A 19,118-nucleotide genomic window follows, 5' to 3' on the forward strand; every position below is an offset into this window, starting at 1 on the left:
ACACCCAGAGACTGGAGGGATGGGGCTACGAAATACCTGAAGTGTGGAGCCAGGGTCGGACTCTTTGGGGGATTGATGTGGCTGAGGATTAACTAAGGGGGGGGAGGCGCAAAGGGGAGGGTGAGGATTAGCCCTAGTGGTGAGAATGGAAAGAGTGGAGTTTTATTGGGAAAGACAGGCTTCCCTTGGCTCCTGGAAAGAGTCCAGGCAGAAAGGGAGTGGGTGCACAAGGCCACAGGAGGCCAGGGTGCCTGCTCTGAAGCTCAGGAGGCTGTTTTGGAATTTCACTGCTGAATGTGTGATCTTGAGCAAGTTGCTTAAATCGTTTTGCATTTGTTTCCTCTTAGACCAGACATAAGTAAGAATTAGCCTTTGAGTGTACTGTGGGAGTCTGGCCTACCTGTAAATCCTCAGCATCTAGGAAGGCACAGGAAAACGATGGTCACTGCTGAGGTCGTCTGCCCAGGAGGAGAATGTTTTGGAAGTCCGTACTGTAGGCTCTGCTCACAAGTGTAGGCAGATGGCTCCTGTGACCTGAAGGAGTCTGAAGGTCCCAGAGCAGGTGTGTGACATATGCATTCACTGCAGGCCAGAGGGCAAGAGAGCTGGGAACACTACTGTTGGGTGGGGTAAATAGGAGGAAGGGCAAGGTGGAGAGATGGGAAAAAGGAGGACAGGCATGGGAGCAGGAGCTGAGCCATGAAAACTGCCCCTGTGTTGTTGAGGGGTAGAAACGGAAGACCAGAGAGACAGTCACCCTCAGAGTCATCACGCCTGGGGACAGAGGAGCTTGTGCTACAGGGCCAGAGACAGCACTTCCTTGCCTCCAACTTCAGGAGTTGGTGCACTCCATCTGGGTGTCCAGAGGTGGCTGCAGAGTCTTTGGGACAAGGTAAGTTTGGGCTACATCTGGCTTTTGAAATGGGACGGGGGTGGGTGGGTTCCTTCCTTCTTGGAAAACTCAGGCCCACAAACCACTGCTTCTTTCAGCACCTGCTGTTCAGATGCGGCCCCCCACCCCGCGCGCCCTAGGAACCACAGCACCTGAGCACCTCCTCGTTAGTGGCATCTCTCAGGATCATCCCCAGCACCCAATAGCTTTTCTTCAAGCACCTGTCCTCTCTGGCCAGTAGCTCACTGCTCACAGAGCTGGGGTGGGGAGCTGCTTTCAGGACGGAGCAGAGAACCTGCACGCTCAAAAGAGACAAAGATGGACTCTAGTCCCAGGCTGGCCCTGTGAAGACGCAAGGTCCAGACACCAGGTTCTTTTCATTAGAAGGGTGGCGCTGGGGGGGGGGGGGGGGGGGCTGGGCGTCGCAGGATCGGCTTGCTGTGCAGGAGGAGGGCGGCAGGCTGATGATTCTTTCCTCAACGCTGGCCTAAGGAAGGAGACTTGTTATTTCCAAACTGCAAACAGTCACGCTAAGGCGGGGTGAAGTGATGGAGTTAGCCAGAGCCAGGAAGGGAGCCCTCCTTGCGCGCACAGTGCCTGAATGCACGCCCGCAGTCTCCACGCTGCCGGCAGGGTTAGGGCTGGAGACCAGGGCTGGGGGCTTGTTTCTAGAAGGCGCTGGGACTGCTGGGATGACCAGGAGGTCCCTAACCCCACCCGGCACGTCGCGAGCCCCAGGAGGACAAGGAAACTTTAACCCCACGAGGGGCCGAGCACGGCCTCCACATACCCTCGGGGCCCGGTCCGCCCCCTCCTCCCGCCCTCTCCCTCCTCTCTTCAGTCCCTCCCCCTCCTTTCCTCACGCCGGCGGCTGGAGGCAGCAGGTCCGGGCGGGGCCGTGCCGCGGAGCCCACAACCTCGAGCTCCCGCCCCGCCGCCGCGCCCCGCGGGACGAGCTGCGGAGCCCGGCTTGGGGACGAGCGGCCGCGGCACGGGGCATGAAGTTGGGTGCGCGCGGGTCTCGGAGCGGAGGCGCGGCACAGTCTGGAGCCGCCCGGGTCTAGAGCCCGCTCGGTTCGCCATGGAGCTCGGGGGCCCCGGGGCGCCGCCGCCGCTGCTGCTACTGCCGCTACTGCTGCTCTTAGGGGCCGGCCTCTTGCCTGGTAAGTTTCGAAATGCGGAACGGGCCTTTTTCTCCCTGGTTCTGGCACCTGGGACTCCGGAGCCAGGGGAGAAGAGGCCCCGGGCTGCGGTGCCAAGCCGCGGGTGCACGCAACGGGATAGCCACAGAGACTCCTCCGATGTCCTGCGGTGCTAGCTGAGCCAGTGAGGAAGGGATCAGCCTCTAAGTGCTGAGAGATGGGGTTTGAGTGGAGGCGGTGGTGGGGGTGGGGGAGGGTGGTCTGGCTGCATTTCCCATCTGGAACCAGAACTAGGATAGAGGTGGAGTCCACCTGGAAGGGAGGTTCCATCCTGCCAAATCTTGCAGCAGACCGCCCCCGTGTCTGCTCCTAATTTCAGGGATCTGCCTCTGCCCCTGGTAGCTCCCACCCTACCCTTTCTGCTCCCCCAGGCTTCCTCCACCTCTCATCCGCTAAGCGGACACCTCTCACCCATAACCCGTGGAGAGGCTTGCTGCAGTTATTTAACCCCTGGCCTTCCCATTGAGCAGCGGGGCTGTGCCTTACTGGTTGGTCCAAGAGACCAGGAAGAATGAGGTTGAGGGAGGAAGAGGCTGGGGGGTGGGGGTGGCAGGAGACTCTAGGATTCCCCTCCTGAAGAGTTGCTGTGGCTCTCAGGTGAGCAGGAGCTAACAGACAGCCAGGGCTCCCCTCCTTTTCCCAACCCCCTTTTTGATGCAGCGACCCAACGAATGGAGGCAGGGAGGCCCCCTAGCCACATAGAGGGCCGGAGGAGAGGACACAGATGAGCGGCTGGCTGGTGGAATGAGGAGCCACCCTCTCCAGGGAGCAGTGTGGAGCTTATCCAGGGCATCTTGTGTCTAAGAACACAGGGCGCTGGTGGCCCTGAGGGTTTGCGGTCATCCTCAGGGTGTATACTAGAAGGCGGGGCAGCAGGACCATTCCTGTGGATGTCGGCTCAGGCTCCCGGCAGTCCCCTTTCATTCATCCCCCACTCCTAGCTGCCTCACACACCTGCCCCTTCCCCATGCTCCTGTCACTTCATGTCCTTTGTCTCAGCCGGTCACTGGAGATAGGGCACTTCCATTCAAAGTGCTTGTCTGCAGGGGAGCTGCGTGCAATTAATTCAGTGTTCACTGTCAGTTGCCTTGTTCTTCTGGAGGAGGGCCTGACCCATTCTTAGAACCCTGGAAAGGCTTCTCTGAAGGAAGTTAGGGAAGACAGGACAGCATGCCCTGGGGTCCTCAGGTGGAAGGTGATGTGTAAAGGGAAGGGGCTGTGATGGCATGGGGCATGGTGTGAGGCTGGAGAGGCAGCCTCTATGGTCACCCATCCCTAAACCCCCTGCCTCCCCCACAGCTAGCAGCCACATAGAGACCCGGGCCCATGCGGAGGAACGGCTCCTGAAGAGACTCTTCTCAGGCTACAACAAGTGGTCCCGGCCAGTAGCCAATATCTCAGATGTGGTCCTTGTCCGCTTTGGCTTGTCCATTGCTCAGCTCATTGACGTGGTAGGTATGGGGATGGCCTGGTGTTACATGGGACAATGGGGTCACTGCAGAAGGTTCTACCCTGAGACTCCATGTGGCTGGGGTCCAACCAAAGTTGACAGCAGAGAGTTGTCCTGAGCCTCAGCACTGGGGAAGGGAGCTGAGCTCTGTGGCTTAGGACCTGTTCCTTAGGAAAGCCAGTGGCCACATTTCCTGAAGAAAGCAGGGCATCTTTTGGAATAAAGAACAGAAAAGGCTTTTCTGGGTATAGGATGGCCCTCTTCAGCAGCCAGGCTGTGGAAACTTTGCCTGTGACAGCATTCAAGTGGGCACTATACACTGGGGGCACACTGATCTCAGGCTGATCCCAGAGGCCACCAGGTTACCAACCCAGGGTGGAAAGTGGGGCTTGGGTGAATTGCAGACAGGTCCTGTCTATCTGGATATGTTCATTTTCCTAGTGAAGGTCCAGGAAGAGTTCTGGGAAGACATATGTGAGCTAGGCGCTGAGCTTCCTCCAAGGTGGTGGCCCAGGGAAGTATACTTTACACTAGGAGACTAGTCTAGGGTAAGGCTGAGATGTTCTGTTAGCACCCAGCCTTTCCTGGCAGGCTCAGCTGCTCCTTATGGGGTGGGACCAGCCTTTGGACACACCCATGTCATGCTGGGCCTCAGCATAGGTTCTCTCCTGGCTGGAGGAGTGATGCTGGGAAGGCGTGACCTTACCAGTGGGGGCAGTCAAAAGCCATCTGATTTAGCAAGTTGGGGTTTCCACACTGGGTTTTGCTGGGTCCAGGGACAAAGCCTGGATCCGATGTGCGAGAGAGCTGTCCCTGCACACCCTGCTACAACTTGTAGTGTTGGCTCGAGGCTGGCACTGAACATGTTGGTTGATTCTCAGCCATTCCATGTGCTTTCCTGATGTGAGCTGAGAGCAAGTATGCCGTCTTTGACAGTGCCAGCAAAATCCCGGGGCTCTAGACTTATGAGATTGGACCCGGAGACCCTTGCCAGTGAGCTCTATGCAGAGCCAGCCACTCAGACTCTCATTCTCAGCAGGGCCTAGCATTTGGTCCCTCAAATGGATCCTGCAGTATCCCTGGCTGGGGGCCATCAAGGACAGTGCAGGATGTACAAGCCCCTCATCCTTGCTGAGGTTTGCAAACACAGTTACAACGAGGTGGCTGGCAGAGGCGACTGTTGGTGGCAGTTCAAGGCTCTGGGTCTGCTACCAGCAGGTGTGCCTAAGCCTGTCAAGCTCAGTCTCATGCTCTCTGCCTCAGGAGACACTGAGACTCAGAGCGCACCCAACACCATGATTTCTGTGAGGGACCCGGCTTCTAGGCCTGACCTCTGCCCTAGATCTAGCTAAGGCCACATGTGAAAATGTTATACACATGCACACAGATAGTTCCTAGGCCTGCTTGGAGGGTGTCCCAAAGGCTCACATCCTTCCAGGCACCTACCCTTGACTTTGCTACAAAGGGAAGTGCTGGCTCTAGGTTAGCACCGTGTATGTTAGAGATTCATGGCCACATTTACGTAGAAAGGTCTACCTTGTGTCTGGCTACTTTGCTTTCTTCCACCAGGGGCTGGGATCCAGGTGCCCCATCCTAGTGCTGGCCCTGCCTGCGTCCCTTTGTGAGCTACCGTCTCTACTACTGATACCCTCTCTGAGATCCGCACCTAGTAATGGAGACTGTGTGCCTTGTTTGAGTTCATACCCAGCACCGGCTGCAGAGAAGGCTACTGAATCCCCAGTGATTTCCTAACCCAATGCTGAGTCCTTGTAAAATGTGCTCCAGAGCTCTATGGCATGTCTTCCGGATCCAAAGGTCCCTGGGGTGTGATGGCCACATGCAGCTGGAAGGGATGCTGGGGCAGGAGGACCCAGCCCAGTCACAGTCATTTGTTCTGATGACCCTGGAGGCCCTATGGCATGAAGCAGGCAGTCTTCCATTTCCAGCTTCCTTGGGTGTGGGTCAAGGTCATGCGGGGATGAGGTGGCTGCTCATGCAGGCAGCACAGGAAGCAGCAGACTTTGGATTGTGCTCTGCATTCCATCTTCTCTTCAGTGTCCTTCCAGGGAGGGGACTCACTCAGACAACTGGGTGACCTTCCTAGGTGACTGCCCTGGAGAGGACCAGGCCTGAGGCTGGGCATTCAGGGGGTACAGCTTTCCCACACTTGCTAGTCTATCATAATTTTTGTGTGGCAGGAGTCATACACATACATGCGTTGTTCTAGGCAAGACGCTTTCTTGATGGGTGTCTTGGAATCTCCTTGGTTAGGTCCGCTGAGAAGCCTGTTAGTCATGTGTAGACTGAGGAAGGAAATGTTGGTCCAGATTGGGAAGTACGCTGCCCAGTATCAGATGCACACATCAGACCTTTATTCTATCTGGCAAGGCCAAGTGTTCCCCAGACTATGGGTGTGAGGTTTCAGGCCCCTCCTGGGTACTCAGTGGCTAGAAGGTATGGCTATGGCTGCCTTTCTGTCTCCACAGACCTTCTGTGCCTGCACCAGGACTTGCTTGTTCTCCACAAAAGGTCCTGTCTGTTTTAGGTGCTGACTGCTCAGAACATGGGTCTCCAACCTGCTGTTCCTCACCCAGGATTCGGCAGAGGGGCCCATTCCTATGTCACAGAGGGGAAATAAAGGCATCGGGAGGGTAGGTGTATTGGGGCAGTGGCTATAAGAGACCCCACAGGAGTAGTCTATGGCCTAGATCTCCGCCACCTGAATGGTTGTTACATGGTGACCTTGAGGTGAAAGGTCATCCCCATGACATCCACCTTAGCCCTCGTTTTGTCAAGATCTCCTAAGCCAGTGGCCACAGGAACAGCTGCACATGGGTCTCATCTGCAAAGGGAACAATGTGGGTGGACGCGCCTGTCAGATTTCTAGGGAGAAGACTCAGCCTGGGGTGCATTTGGAGCTGAGCTTAGCTCTCTGTGTCTTTCTGGAAAGGTACCAGGGTCCTTGTCTCCTATCCCCAGCTCCTCTCACGTTGCCATCCCTGCTGGGTTGCCTTCAGGGCTGAGGCTCTCCTTTCCTCCAGACGTTTAGCCCTGGCTTATCACTACCTATGACTAGCTACGGATGAGCAGATCTAGGCTGGAACATACCTGTTACTGAGGGGGACCTCAAGGCTCCTTTCTTACTTGTGCCCTAGGATGAGAAGAACCAGATGATGACAACAAATGTGTGGGTGAAGCAGGTGAGTGGGGAGGGCTTTCCCTGCCTCTGCCCTCTGCTCTGCCCCGTATTCCCCTCACACATGGCTCTCCACTCCCACCCAGGAGTGGCATGACTACAAGCTGCGCTGGGACCCTGGTGACTACGAGAATGTTACCTCCATCCGCATCCCCTCCGAGCTCATCTGGAGGCCCGACATTGTCCTCTACAACAAGTAAGCCCAATGGGCCCTGGCAGGTGAGGTTAGGCCCCAGGCCGGCCAGGAAGCTGCTGGGAGCAAAGAGAAACTAGGCCAATGGAGTGGAAGCCCAGTGGGCTGGGTGTGGCCACCAGCACCTGGGGCCGCCTGCTCTGAGGTCTGGAGATCTAGTTCTGCTGCTCTCCTCACAGAGAATGGATTGGACCTCCTCCTCTAGCAGTGACTGCAGGTTCCACCCCAGGCAGGTAACCTTAATGCCCCTGCCATGTGCAAGTCTGGAAGACCAATGATGCAGGGGACTTTGGAGTAGGTAAAGAGGAGCAAGAGAAGTGGCTGCTTCACAAAGCTTTGCCTCTGCTCTTCTTGGTCCTGCTTTCACGCTGTGCCTAATACTGGGCATTGAGCCAGTGGGCAAACCCAGCTTTCAAGCGCAGCTCAGACTCTGTCTCAGCTCCTGGGACCTGAAGTCTGCATGGACACAAAATCCAGGCAGAGGTGACAAGAAGGCAGAAGGTAGGCATCCTCATACTTGCCTTTCCTGGAGACCCTCACAGGGAGACCCAGGCTAGGAGCAGCTGGCTTTCTGAGCTGAGTCTGCCGGGGGTGGGGGTGGTGGTGAGGTTGATGTTCTGCGCCCTCAGGGTCTGGGTGGGCAGCAGCTCCCACAGTGCTTACAAACAAAGCAAACAGAAGCCTTTCCACCCCCTAGTCCCAGCCATCTGCCCACAGCCCCCTCCAGGCCCTGGGGTGCCCATCTGACCTACAAATGCTCCCATTTGATTAAGAATGACTGGGATTCCCTTCCTCTTTAATTAAGTGGAGTGCTAGCCACGTCCTCGGGTTGTAGAAGGAGCTGCGGGTGGTTTTCCAGACTGTGTTGTGGGCGGGCTTCTGTTGAGGGTGGGCTAAAGAATGAGCAGATGGCAGGGAATGGCAAGGTCTATGGTTCCTGCTCTTCCCTCTGAATGGCTCTGTCTTCTGCAGCCATCCAGCTGAGCCTTAAGCCCTGGAAAGCATCTAGCTACTGGGCCTTTCTGGGATCCACACTCTGCTTGCTCCACCTTTGAATTTTGGGATCAAGTACTGAATCTACTCTAAACAGCCTATTGGACCCATGGCAAGGAAGGACATACGTTTCCTGGGTGGTATTGGGTAGGCAGAAGAGTAGGTAGGGAGCCAATAAGAAGCCCAGGACCAAGTTCCTGAGGACAGACACTCAGAAGTCCCCACCCTTCCAAGGTCACCTTTGTATCTCTTCTACCTGCTCAGATACATGCAAAAAGTGCAGACCACCTTTTCTGTGTCTATCTGGACAGGACTTGGAGCTGGTGAAGGTTGAAAGGACTCTGGTGCTGGCAGAGAGGAAGGCCATTCCCAGCAGCAATCAGCAGCTGCTAGCCAGATGGTTGGTCCCACTGCTGGACAGGGGGAGTCCCTACTCTTTTGTTGACTTGGGGCTCCCTCTTCTGGAAGCCCAGAAGCTCTCCATCTGGTACAGGGCAAACAGAGGGTCCCACTTGCTTCTGAAATGCTGCCTCATGTGGTGGGGCCCTCTTAGGGGTAGACAAAATCTGGGATCCACCCTCCCCCAGCTACTGACTAGCTCACCGAGTCCTGAACTAACTCACACTGGTGGCTGTAGGACCCAAATGCTTTTGCTTCCTCTGGTTTCCTGGGTGCTCTAAGGTGCAGAACTGGAACCTGAGGACCCATCATTCTTCACCCTGCATTAACAGCCTTGGCAGTGAAATGCTGACAGCTCACTCGAGGATCCTACTGTCCTGGTACATGGCTGAGCTGCCTGTGGTCCATGGGACAGCATTGTCCTTTGGGCATTCTGAGTACCTTACTCTTGGCACTATGAGAAGAACAAAGCAGCCAGAACTAGTATGCAGAGTGCTGAGCCCAGTGGTTTCTACTGTCACCTTTTCCACAACTGGGGCTTTGTGGGAGTGTCAGATGGAAGCAAGGCCAGAATTTGATGGAGATGGGCTGCACTGCCACCCTCAGAGACTATTTTCCTGAGAGAGTGCACTGGGGACATGTCTGCAAACATAAGCCCAACAGCAACCTCAGAGGGAACCATCTACACAGTTTTAGGTGCCCTGAAAAATGAACAAGGGAGGGGAGGGGCAGCCAGGCTAGGCAGAGCAAGAAGAGCAGAGAATTGTGAGTACAGTTGAAGGCAGATGGAGCCACAATAGCCTGAGCTGTGACTGCCGAGTCCCCAGTGTGTCTCAAGGGTGGGAAGCCTAAACCCAGCAACCTAGGCTGCAGATGGGAGCCACCGATTCAAGTGAGCCCCAGGGGCCCTTGTCTGCCAACTGGTTGCAGCCTCCCCTGCCTGCCCTGTAACACTTGCTGTGGGAGAATTTAAATTTGTGCCTGGGGTGTTTAGGCTTTAATTTTTGGAGAGATAGGACTCTGAGAAGGAAACAAAACCATGCCCAATTCCACATGGCCTGAAATGTGCTGAAGGATCCACCCCAGCATACCTGGAGGGAACCTCAGCTTCTGTAGAAGCCAGGCTGTGCAGTGTGCAGTCAGGAGCCTTACTGGGGTGCATGTAGAGAGGATCCTACTGTCCTGGTGCATGGCTGGGCTGCCTGTGGTCCATGGGATCCACAGGCAGCCCAGCCATGCACCAGGATGTTTGTGCATCTTTTCCAGCGTCTTTCGTATTCAGCACAGCCACACAGGAGTTGGCCCAGGATGAGTTAACCCACAGGCAGGTCCAGGGTTGGCACCTACTGAGACCAGGAGAGGCTCAAATTTTCTGGACCTTGTGGATGTTGCTGCAGGAGATTGGCTAGCATAGGAAGGGCCAGGAGGCCACCGTGGGCCCTGGTCAGGGGAGCAGGGCCAGTTGGCTGATAAAATTCAGGGGACATGGAACCTCCTCCACCTAAGAACCTTGAAGGACTCTAGCCAGTGAGCTGGGCTTGTGAAAGGAGGTAGGAGAAGTCATGAACAGAGGGATCTGGGGCGCTGGGTAAATAGAAGGTTCTGGAGCCTGTGGCTCAGGGCTACACTGTCTTATGAGTGGTGAGACCAAAGGGATGCATGCTGGTACCATTAATGAGGGATTTAATCAAGCTCACAGAGCTCGTTAGCTTTAAATCAAGGTTTCCCATCAGTGTTTCTGAGCTGAAGCTGGCAGGGTTTGCCCAAACGCGTTAGTGCGTTGCTGCTGACTCAGACAGTCTGTGAATGCTAATCGAGGGCCAGAGCAAATGGCCTGAGCCTGTGAAGAAGCTAAAGAGTGGCACATTGCATTCCAGGTCCCCAGGGCAAATAGGGTAGAGGTTGGGATCTCAAGGATCCAAATAGGGAGGGTTGTGGAGGCAGACAGAGAGAGAAAGCCTTCCTGAGAGCTTCTTTCCAGTGTCACCAAGTTCCAGCAATGTGTAAAATGAGCCATGCCATCACTGTCTATGAAGCTCAGAGGTCAAGGCTGGAACTCTGCTCAAGAGGAGGGGCCTGAAGGACAGAAGCCCCATTCTCCACTGTCCAACCTGACAAATATCCCCCAAGGCGGAGAGGCGAGAAGCCAACAATCAGACACAGCTGGAGTCCACATCTAGCCTGTGTGCCAGCATCTGTAGAGAGGTGGCCTCCAAGTTCTCGGGGCCAGTGGAGGGGAAGAGGCCTTCTCAGTCTCCAGTGGCAGAAGGTCAGAGTTGATCCATCTTGAGTGTGGGCCCCAATCCAGGGGTAAGTTGTAGTGTTATTTGTCCTGGGAGGCACTGTGGGCACCTCTGCACAGCCATTTTCATACTGAAGGTCCTCCCTAAAGACAAAATGGGCAGAGAGGCCCACTGGCCTCCAGCACAAGATTATCCATTAAACAGGGACCTGATGAGCAACTGCTTGGTGTGAGACCTTCTTTTTTTTTTTTTTTTTGTGGGTGATGAAGAAATCCTGCTTGTCCCACCCCCTCTACTCCTGGGCCCATCAGGGACCCATTCTCCTGGATCAGGCCTCTGGGCCCACTTGCCCCGTCCCTGTGGACACATACTCCACACACACTGGGCTTGTTATGGTCCTGCAGGAACCTCTGGGATATCTATAGCACACTAAGGGGCCAGTTGTCAGCTCCCAAACTGAAGAGGGCAGGCGCCAGTACCTCCCCTCAGTACAGGCGGTAACTAGTGGAAGCCAAAGGGAAATTCCCATGGTGCCTCAGTCAGCAAAGGTACAGGTGACCCAGGCCCGTCTGCACGGAGGGTGCTCAGGAGAAAAGCCAGGAGTTTGGTCCCACCCTGTGCCCTCACAGCAATATTGAATAAGAGCTGTAACACTAACTGCCCACTCACCATTCATCCCTGTTCTCTGAACCACATGCCACCTTGACTCACAGGTAAAGCACGTGGATGAGTGACGGTCCAGGCTACACACACCACTCCACATGATCCTGCGCTCTGCGTGTGGCTGGTGGGGCGGCTGGTCGGGCTGGGAGGCTTTCTCTGCAAGGATGTTCATGGGTGTAGGGTAGGGATGGGTAGGACCTCACTGCTGTCTTTCTCCTCCTCCTGCCAGTGCGGACGGGGACTTTGCAGTCACCCACCTGACCAAAGCCCACCTGTTCTATGATGGGCGGGTGCAGTGGACACCCCCGGCCATCTATAAGAGCTCCTGCAGCATTGATGTCACCTTCTTCCCCTTCGACCAGCAGAACTGCACCATGAAGTTCGGGTCCTGGACCTACGACAAGGCCAAGATTGACTTGGTGAGCATGCACAGCCGCGTGGACCAGCTGGACTTCTGGGAAAGTGGGGAGTGGGTCATTGTGGATGCCGTGGGCACCTACAACACCAGGAAGTACGAATGCTGCGCGGAGGTCTACCCTGACATCACCTACGCCTTCATCATCCGCCGGCTGCCGCTGTTCTACACCATCAACCTCATCATCCCGTGCCTGCTCATCTCCTGCCTCACCGTGCTGGTCTTCTACCTTCCATCCGAGTGCGGTGAGAAGGTCACACTGTGCATCTCGGTGCTGCTCTCGCTCACCGTCTTCCTGCTGCTCATCACCGAGATCATCCCGTCCACCTCGCTGGTCATCCCGCTCATCGGCGAGTACCTGCTCTTCACCATGATCTTTGTCACCCTCTCCATTGTCATCACGGTCTTCGTGCTCAACGTCCACCACCGCTCACCACGCACGCATACCATGCCTGCCTGGGTGCGCAGGGTCTTCCTGGACATCGTGCCTCGCCTCCTCTTCATGAAGCGCCCGTCCGTGGTCAAGGACAACTGCCGGAGACTTATCGAGTCCATGCACAAGATGGCCAATGCCCCCCGTTTCTGGCCAGAGCCTGAGAATGAGCCTGGCATCTTGAGTGACATCTGCAACCAAGGCCTGCCACCTGCCCCGTCTTTCTGCAACCCCATGGACACACCAGTGGAGACCCAGCCTGCATGCAAGTCACCCTCCCACAAGGTCCCTGATTTGCAGACATCGGAGGTTGAGAAGTCCAGTCCCTGTCCATCACCTGGCCCCTGTCACCCACCCAACAGTACTGGGGTGCCAATACTCATCAAAGCCAGGTCCCTGAGTGTCCAGCATGTGCCCAGCTCCCAAGAAGCAGCAGAGGGTGGCATCCGCTGCCGGTCTCGGAGTATCCAGTACTGTGTGTCCCGAGATGGGGCTGCCTCCCTGGCTGACAGCCAGCCAACTGGCTCCCCAGCCTCCCTGAAGGCCCGTCCATCCCAGCTTCCACCGTCAGACAAGGCTTCTCCATGTAAATGCACATGCAAGGAACCATCTCCTGTGTCCCCAGTCACTGTGCTCAAGGCCCGAGGTACCAAAGCACCTCCCCAACACCTGCCCCTGTCACCAGCCCTGACACGGGCAGTAGAGGGTGTCCAGTACATTGCAGACCACCTCAAGGCAGAAGACACAGATTTCTCGGTAAGTCCTTGCTAGTGGCTTTGCATGGGAAGTGTCCCTGCCCAGATGGGATGAGATGTCTTGCGTTTCCCACACACCATCCAGAAACCAAGGCCCCAGACGAAAGCTGCACACCTTGAGGATGCGTAACGTAGTCTGCCTAGCATCCTTTACAGGTTCCCAGGCCACGATGGGGTTGGGCAAGGCCCAGTATAGCTGGTGGGGAATAAACAGGTTCCGTCACTTCATCCAGGTGCCAGGACTCATGAGCCCTGGAGCAGTAGGTTGAAAGACCATTTCCAGCACTGTCATTCTAACACCCACGGGGACTTCCTTTAATGTGTTCAAACTGTTCCTGGCTACTTGGAACTCCAGTCCAGTCATGCTTGGGTGACCGGCAAGATTTCACACTGGCCTTCCTCAAAACGCAGTTCGTTGCTGCTGCTGCCACTGCCCTGTAACCCCAAGAACAGCTTTCCCCTGGGCTTCCACCTGGTGAAGGGTGGTCCTTTGAACCCTAGAAAGGTTGAAAGGACATAGAGAAGAGAGTGGGGCTGCCAGGAGCTGTGCTCACCCCACCCCATCAGTCCTCTGGAGGGTTGTGGAGTGAGGCCATAATGCCTGCTCCACTACAAGGCCCTCAGGAACCTGGAGCCATGGAAAGCTGGTGCTTAACTGGTCTATCTGCACTCATTCTTCATTCTTCAAGCTCCGAGTCTACAGAGGCCTGAAAAGGAATGTCCGTGTCCCTCTGTAGGTGTTGGTTTCCTGACCCAACACAGATGCTCCTGCCCTTTTCACAGAGTGCAGCTCTGGTGAACAGTTGGGCTGGGCAGCAGTGTCAGCTCTGCCAGACCCTGCCACCCAGGCATTGTGGGTTTGTCTTCTTTTCATCCTTGTCTGGCTATCACACATGAGGGTCTCCAGGACAGGGGTCTGGGCTCAGGTGGTTCTGAGGTGCAGGGCTCCTGGTGCTAGGCAAGCTGCTTCCCAAATCTGTCTCCGCCTAAGAGAGGGCCCAGATTGAGGTATGAGAATCAGAGCCTTCGTGAGTGGTCAGATGAAGAGGTCATCAGGGGAAGGCCTGGGCTGCCGTACCTTTGTCTCTGCTGTGCCAGCTGAAATGTCTCTGGCACCTGTCCTTTATATTGACCTTGCCCTGGGCTGGCATTTGCCACTGTCCTGTCTGGGACCTTGGTTTTGCTGGCTTCTGCTCATCTTCCTTTTTCAACAGTATCTCCTGCCAATGGCTCCTCCAATTGGGCTGAGACCTCCTCCTTCATCTAATCCCTGCTGGGTCTTTGTGTGTGTGTGTGTGTGTGTGTGTGTGTGTATGTGTGTGTTTTGAGACACGGCTTCTCTGTGTAGCTCTGGCAGTCCTGGACACACTCTGTAGAACAAGGTGGCCTCGAACTCTCAGAGATCCACCTGCCTCTGTCTCCTGAGCACTGAGATTAAAGGTGTGTACCACCACACCTAGCCTTCTGCTCATCTTCCTATGTGACCTGGGGCTTGCCTGTTGCCTACTCCTAGACCTCTGTGGTTAATTTCCTGGAGCTGCTAAGCCCTAGAAAGAGAGGAGGCTAATTTCCCACATCCCAGGAATAGGTCTCTGCTCTTAGAGTCACTCCATTGAGTCTCAGAGACTTGTGAAGAGGTCTCTGGAACATTATGGATCCCAGAGACCAGACTGCAGAGAAATTTTGGTTCTGGGGCTGTGTCTTGCTGCAGTATGAGGGGGGAGGAAGAACTCTAGGCACTGGGATGAGGTCGATGAGGGAGGATGGACGTGACAAGTTTATTTGAAATCCTTCTGAAACCAGTGCATCTGCAGCAGAGTCCCATAGCTGGGACTCGTGACCTCGTCCATCCCCACTGGCCTGCTGCAGCTGCCTGACCTGGTTCTGGGCCTGGGAAGCTCTCTGACTTAATAGGGACAGGATAGCAGGGCATTGGTACATGACTGTGGTGTTTCATCTTTGGAGGCTTAGTCCCAGGCACTGAAGGGAAAGAGGGATACCAAGCAGCCATCTGCCCTGAGAAGCCCCTGAGGAGCTTCTTAGCAGAGATCTATTCATCCTGAAGTTTCCTAAGTGAACATGGCTACTTGCTCTTGGGTAAGGTAATCAACAAGACACCTGTGATTGCTTTGAAAACTCAGGATAGAAGCCCTTGCAGCTGGAGCTGCTCTTCCAAGGGATCCTCAGCTGGCTTGAGTTCTGTTTGCCACATCTTACTCCCGGCTGCCCGCACGTGCACAGACTGGCTCAGTTTCCGCCTTCACGCCCTGTCCAAAGGGCAGCTCTGATCAAGCCTCAGGGTTATTACGGGCCCTTTCAGACAAATGATATGCTCACAGGACAGTGAGGAGGAAGGAGTGAGACAGTGGTGTGACAACCACCCTGCCTGGAGTACAAGGTCAGATCTGCAGGCAGACACTGTCTTTAACACAATGCTAATTCTCAGTCCTAGTCAGGCCCAGGCATCAGTTCCCCGAATCTTTGCTTGTGGGAGTGGCGACCTTACATCAGGCCCTGTCAGAAGCTAGAGCCCACTTTGTGGGATCCAGGAGAACCTGTGGACAGAGGCAGTAGTCATTTGCACCTCACTGTCACCCTATGTGAAAGCATGGTCCAATGAGGATTGAGTGATCACAGATGTTGATCACATTTATGTGTGCTTGTTGCCACTGTTCGTTCACCCTCTATCCCTGACCTTCCTCCGTGGTACATCTCCTAGCATCATTGTCTCCATACCAGGGCCTGCTCAGGCTGCCTGTGCTGCCTGTGGACACCTGTCCAGGTAAGAGGTGGCTGTGCGTGGTCAGGGCCAGGCCAGGGCACAAGTGTGGACTTAGCTCTGGCTTTTGGACACTTAGCTACTGTGGGATGACCTTGGCGATCAATCTGTTACCCAGCATGATCCGGCCCTAACCTTCTGGGCTGGGACACATGACTGACATCTCTCTGAGATCTACCTTTTCCTTAAAGCTAACTTAATTTTATGCTGTGTATACAAATGTTTTGATTACACGTATGTCTGTGCAACACATACGTGCCTGGTGCCAGGAGAGGCCAGAAGACTATGTCAGATCTCCTGAAACTGGAGTTATGGATGGTTGTGAGCCATCAGGTGGGTGTTGGGAATCGAACGCAGGACCTCTGGAAGAGCACCCAGTGCTGTTCATCACTGAGTCATCTCTCCAGCCCCTGGGGTCCACCTTTGACATCTGCACTGTGGGAAGGTGGATACAAGCCTCCATGGTGCTGCCAGCTTTAGAACACTCAAGACAAACCTCATCCTGAAGCCATGGGCCCTGTGCTGGTCCAAAGTATGATCTTAGGCAGCCTGCTAAGCTCCTTAAGACCAGCTAGAGTACAGCATGAACCTCAAGTCTCTTGTGCCAGTGTGGACCACCGGAAAGCATTAAAATAAGTCTGAATTCAAAGACCCCACACATTGAGCCTCAGATCTGAGCTCTGTAGATGCCCACCCCATATGGTATCTCCCTCTGTTCTACTCTGCAGCAGCTGCTCTGCCCCAGCAGATTCTCTGACCACAGCTGGACATGCTTTTTCTCTACTTGTCACCATCCACAGGGAGGGGTGCAGATGTGTGTCTGATGGGAAAGGCAGAAACTATGGCTCATAGTGCCAGCTTCCAGAAGGTTCTCTGGCTGCCTGTGGAATCTGAGAGCTACAGTGACCCATGTCTGTGTTTGCAGGTGAAAGAGGACTGGAAGTACGTGGCCATGGTCATTGACCGAATCTTCCTCTGGATGTTCATCATTGTCTGCCTACTGGGCACTGTGGGCCTCTTCCTGCCTCCCTGGTTGGCTGGTATGATCTAGGGACCTGGCAGAGGACAGGCCTGCTTGGTCCAGCTCCAGGACTCTGTAGGACCATGCTACTTGTCAGTTATTCCTATCTTCCAAACCTACTGTGAGACACCTAGGAGAGAGATGCTGCTTCTTGGGAGCTGGAAGATGCCCCTGATTCTAGTCAGGTCATGGACCTGGTTGAAGATAAATGAGGGCTGATACAGTTGCAGGCCGAGTCCCCCACCCCCACCCCCATTAAAGTTTCTCCAGAGCAAGTGACAGTTATCCCCTGGCCTACAGACAGCATACACCCAGCTGTGTCTCAGAGAATGACCCAGTGTTGGTCTCTGTTGTCCTATGAGGCCACAAGAATCCATCCCCTTCAGCACCAAAAGCCCCCCATCCAGTGGGAATCATCAGACCCAGGAAACTCCCACTGTGCCTCTGCTGGCCACCCCTCCCACCCCCACCCCCCCGTGACGGGCTCCCTCAACCCTCTAGGCTGGGCTGCTCTCTGACTCATAGGTGGTTCTGTTTTGTTTAGATTGAGGTGAATTGGGAAAAAACAGAGCACTGTGCTATGTGGGTGGGTCCTAGAACTAGAGCTAGTGCAGGCCCTCACAGCGAGACTGAAGGTGCCATGGGAGCCCTGCATCCACCTCAGGGTCACAGGGCTCTGTGGTGAGCACTTCCTAGGGACGAGAAATCCCAGGAGGGCAAGAGCATTGGGAGTCTCAGGGTTGTGATGGTGCCAAATCATGTCCAGGTCCTTGGGCTGTCGTCCCCTCATGGATCTTTCTTAATATCTCTGTATGTTTCTGTATACCTCTCTGGGATTAAAAGACTGAAGGTAAGACTTCTCATCATAGTCTTGTGCTGAGGCCACAGTCCCCACCCCAGCACATCTTGTATAAGGACCAGGAACTCTCTAGTCCAGCGGGAGTGATGGGCAGCCCTGCAATGTTGTAGAATAGGGTGAGCTGCCAGGAGGCTTCTAAGCAAAACTGGTCCCCTGACTCATTGTCTGAGGGCCACAAACCATGGGTTAAGGGTGCCTCACCCCATCTGCCTTGCAGTTAGGTTGTAAGGAGCACCAGGCAACCTGGAGATACCCAGTGGGGGCGTGGGGAGAAGAACATGCTGTGTCCACCGCTGTGAGATTCTACTGGGTAAAGGGCAGAACATGGGAGACACCTAAGAAGTCATCCCGTGTTGTGGTCCCAGTTGTCTCTTCGCTGTCCCCACCAGCCAGGTGGGTTTGGAAGAGCTGGGCCCTGTACCCTCAGCCAGCTTGTCCTAGGCCATGAGCTGAGGTCCCTGTTTGGGTAGCCCTGGGGACTGTAGAAATGAAGGAAGAACTTAATGAAGTCTGGAACCAACACACCAAGCTTCCAGTCGGTACAGCCGCCACCTCCATGGTACAAATTTCCCATCCCAGCTGAATGAGGATGTCAGGAAGGAGGTGCGCCAAAGGGCCAGCATTGTCTTTACCTGACTTCCTGCAGGCAAACCACCATTAAACATAGAGCTGCTGGGCATCCCAGGGTACTGGTGGGAAAGGAACTGAGCTGAAGCCCCAGTACAGTACTGGAGGGGAAACAGAGGCTTGGGTTCTGAACCCTGGATGTTCCAGGTCTTCCCTAGAGTTCTAAGGGCATCAAGGACCCCGTCTGCCATGTTTCAGTCTACCCTCCACTATCTGACTGGGTCACCAGCACTGACAATGGAGCTCTATCCTTGTTGCAAGATAACCCTGGTGGGGAGATTTGTGCCAGAACCTGGGAGCCAGGTGGAACGCAGGCCTCAGTGAGGAAGGCAGCAGATACACCTGTCAGATGTGAGTTCTACCATCATGTTGCATACATGGCTCCAACCACAAGATGTGCAGACAACAGTAGAGATCAGGGCAAGGCCCCAGTGATGCACTGAACGAGGCTGCTGTGCTGTGCTCTTCTGGATCAGAAAAAGTGAGTGGCTGGGATGCCCCTGACAGGCCATCCCCACGCCCACCCGGAAGCCAGAAAAGGAAAATAAAGCACTGTGTTTTCCCCATTCCCACTCAGCTGGCCTTTTGTCTTCCTGCTTCCAGTGTTGATCTGTGGTCAAGATGAAGTTCAGTTAGGGCAGAATGCTTGGCCTGAGGCTTTTGAACCTGTGAGCTTTAAAGAACAGCCCCTCTGATATGTAGACATCACCCCCCAGTCTTCCCATTCCACCTCCTCCCAAGGACAGCATCAGCTCAAGCGTGAGTGTTGGAGACCAGTTCGGCTAGCTCCTGGTCATCATGTCTGGGATCTCATATTGGACTCTACGATGTCTGGCTTCTTTCGCTTGTGTGGCCAAGGCTCATCTGCAGTGTTGTGTGCACTAGACCCATTGCTGTTGTGTGCTCGTTGGTTCTTAGTTGATGTTTTTGTCTGAATAAACTGAGTTGTGGTGTCTTCCCATCAATGTGTGGCCCTGCCCTCATTTCCAGCTGTCAGT

At 54.9% G+C, this 19,118-nt stretch overlaps 1 protein-coding gene across 3 annotated transcripts; it reads left to right on the plus strand.

The window, feature by feature from the left end:
- The first annotated feature begins 770 nt into the window (after window positions 1-770).
- Chrna4 (cholinergic receptor nicotinic alpha 4 subunit) lies at window positions 771-18,687 on the plus strand. 3 transcript variants are annotated; one of them, XM_060382712.1, is made up of 8 exons: window positions 771-892; window positions 991-1,249; window positions 3,394-3,545; window positions 6,090-6,195; window positions 6,700-6,744; window positions 6,827-6,936; window positions 11,461-12,835; window positions 16,539-18,687. In XM_060382712.1, exons 4-8 carry the CDS (start codon window positions 6,163-6,165, stop codon window positions 16,662-16,664), a joined length of 1,689 nt encoding a protein of 562 aa, XP_060238695.1. In that variant the 5' UTR covers window positions 771-892; window positions 991-1,249; window positions 3,394-3,545; window positions 6,090-6,162; the 3' UTR covers window positions 16,665-18,687. The 3 variants fall into 3 exon arrangements, with proteins under 3 accessions (XP_060238695.1, XP_021502921.1, XP_060238696.1); XM_021647246.2 differs by lacking the exons at window positions 771-892; window positions 991-1,249; window positions 6,090-6,195 and adding an exon at window positions 1,317-2,055; XM_060382713.1 differs by lacking the exons at window positions 771-892; window positions 991-1,249; window positions 3,394-3,545; window positions 6,090-6,195; window positions 6,700-6,744 and having other exon boundaries at window positions 6,824-6,936; window positions 11,597-12,835.
- Window positions 18,688-19,118: the final 431 nt, after the last annotated feature.

Source organism: Meriones unguiculatus, chromosome 4 (assembly GCF_030254825.1).
Source record: "Meriones unguiculatus strain TT.TT164.6M chromosome 4, Bangor_MerUng_6.1, whole genome shotgun sequence".
Classification (NCBI taxonomy): domain Eukaryota; kingdom Metazoa; phylum Chordata; class Mammalia; order Rodentia; family Muridae; genus Meriones; species Meriones unguiculatus.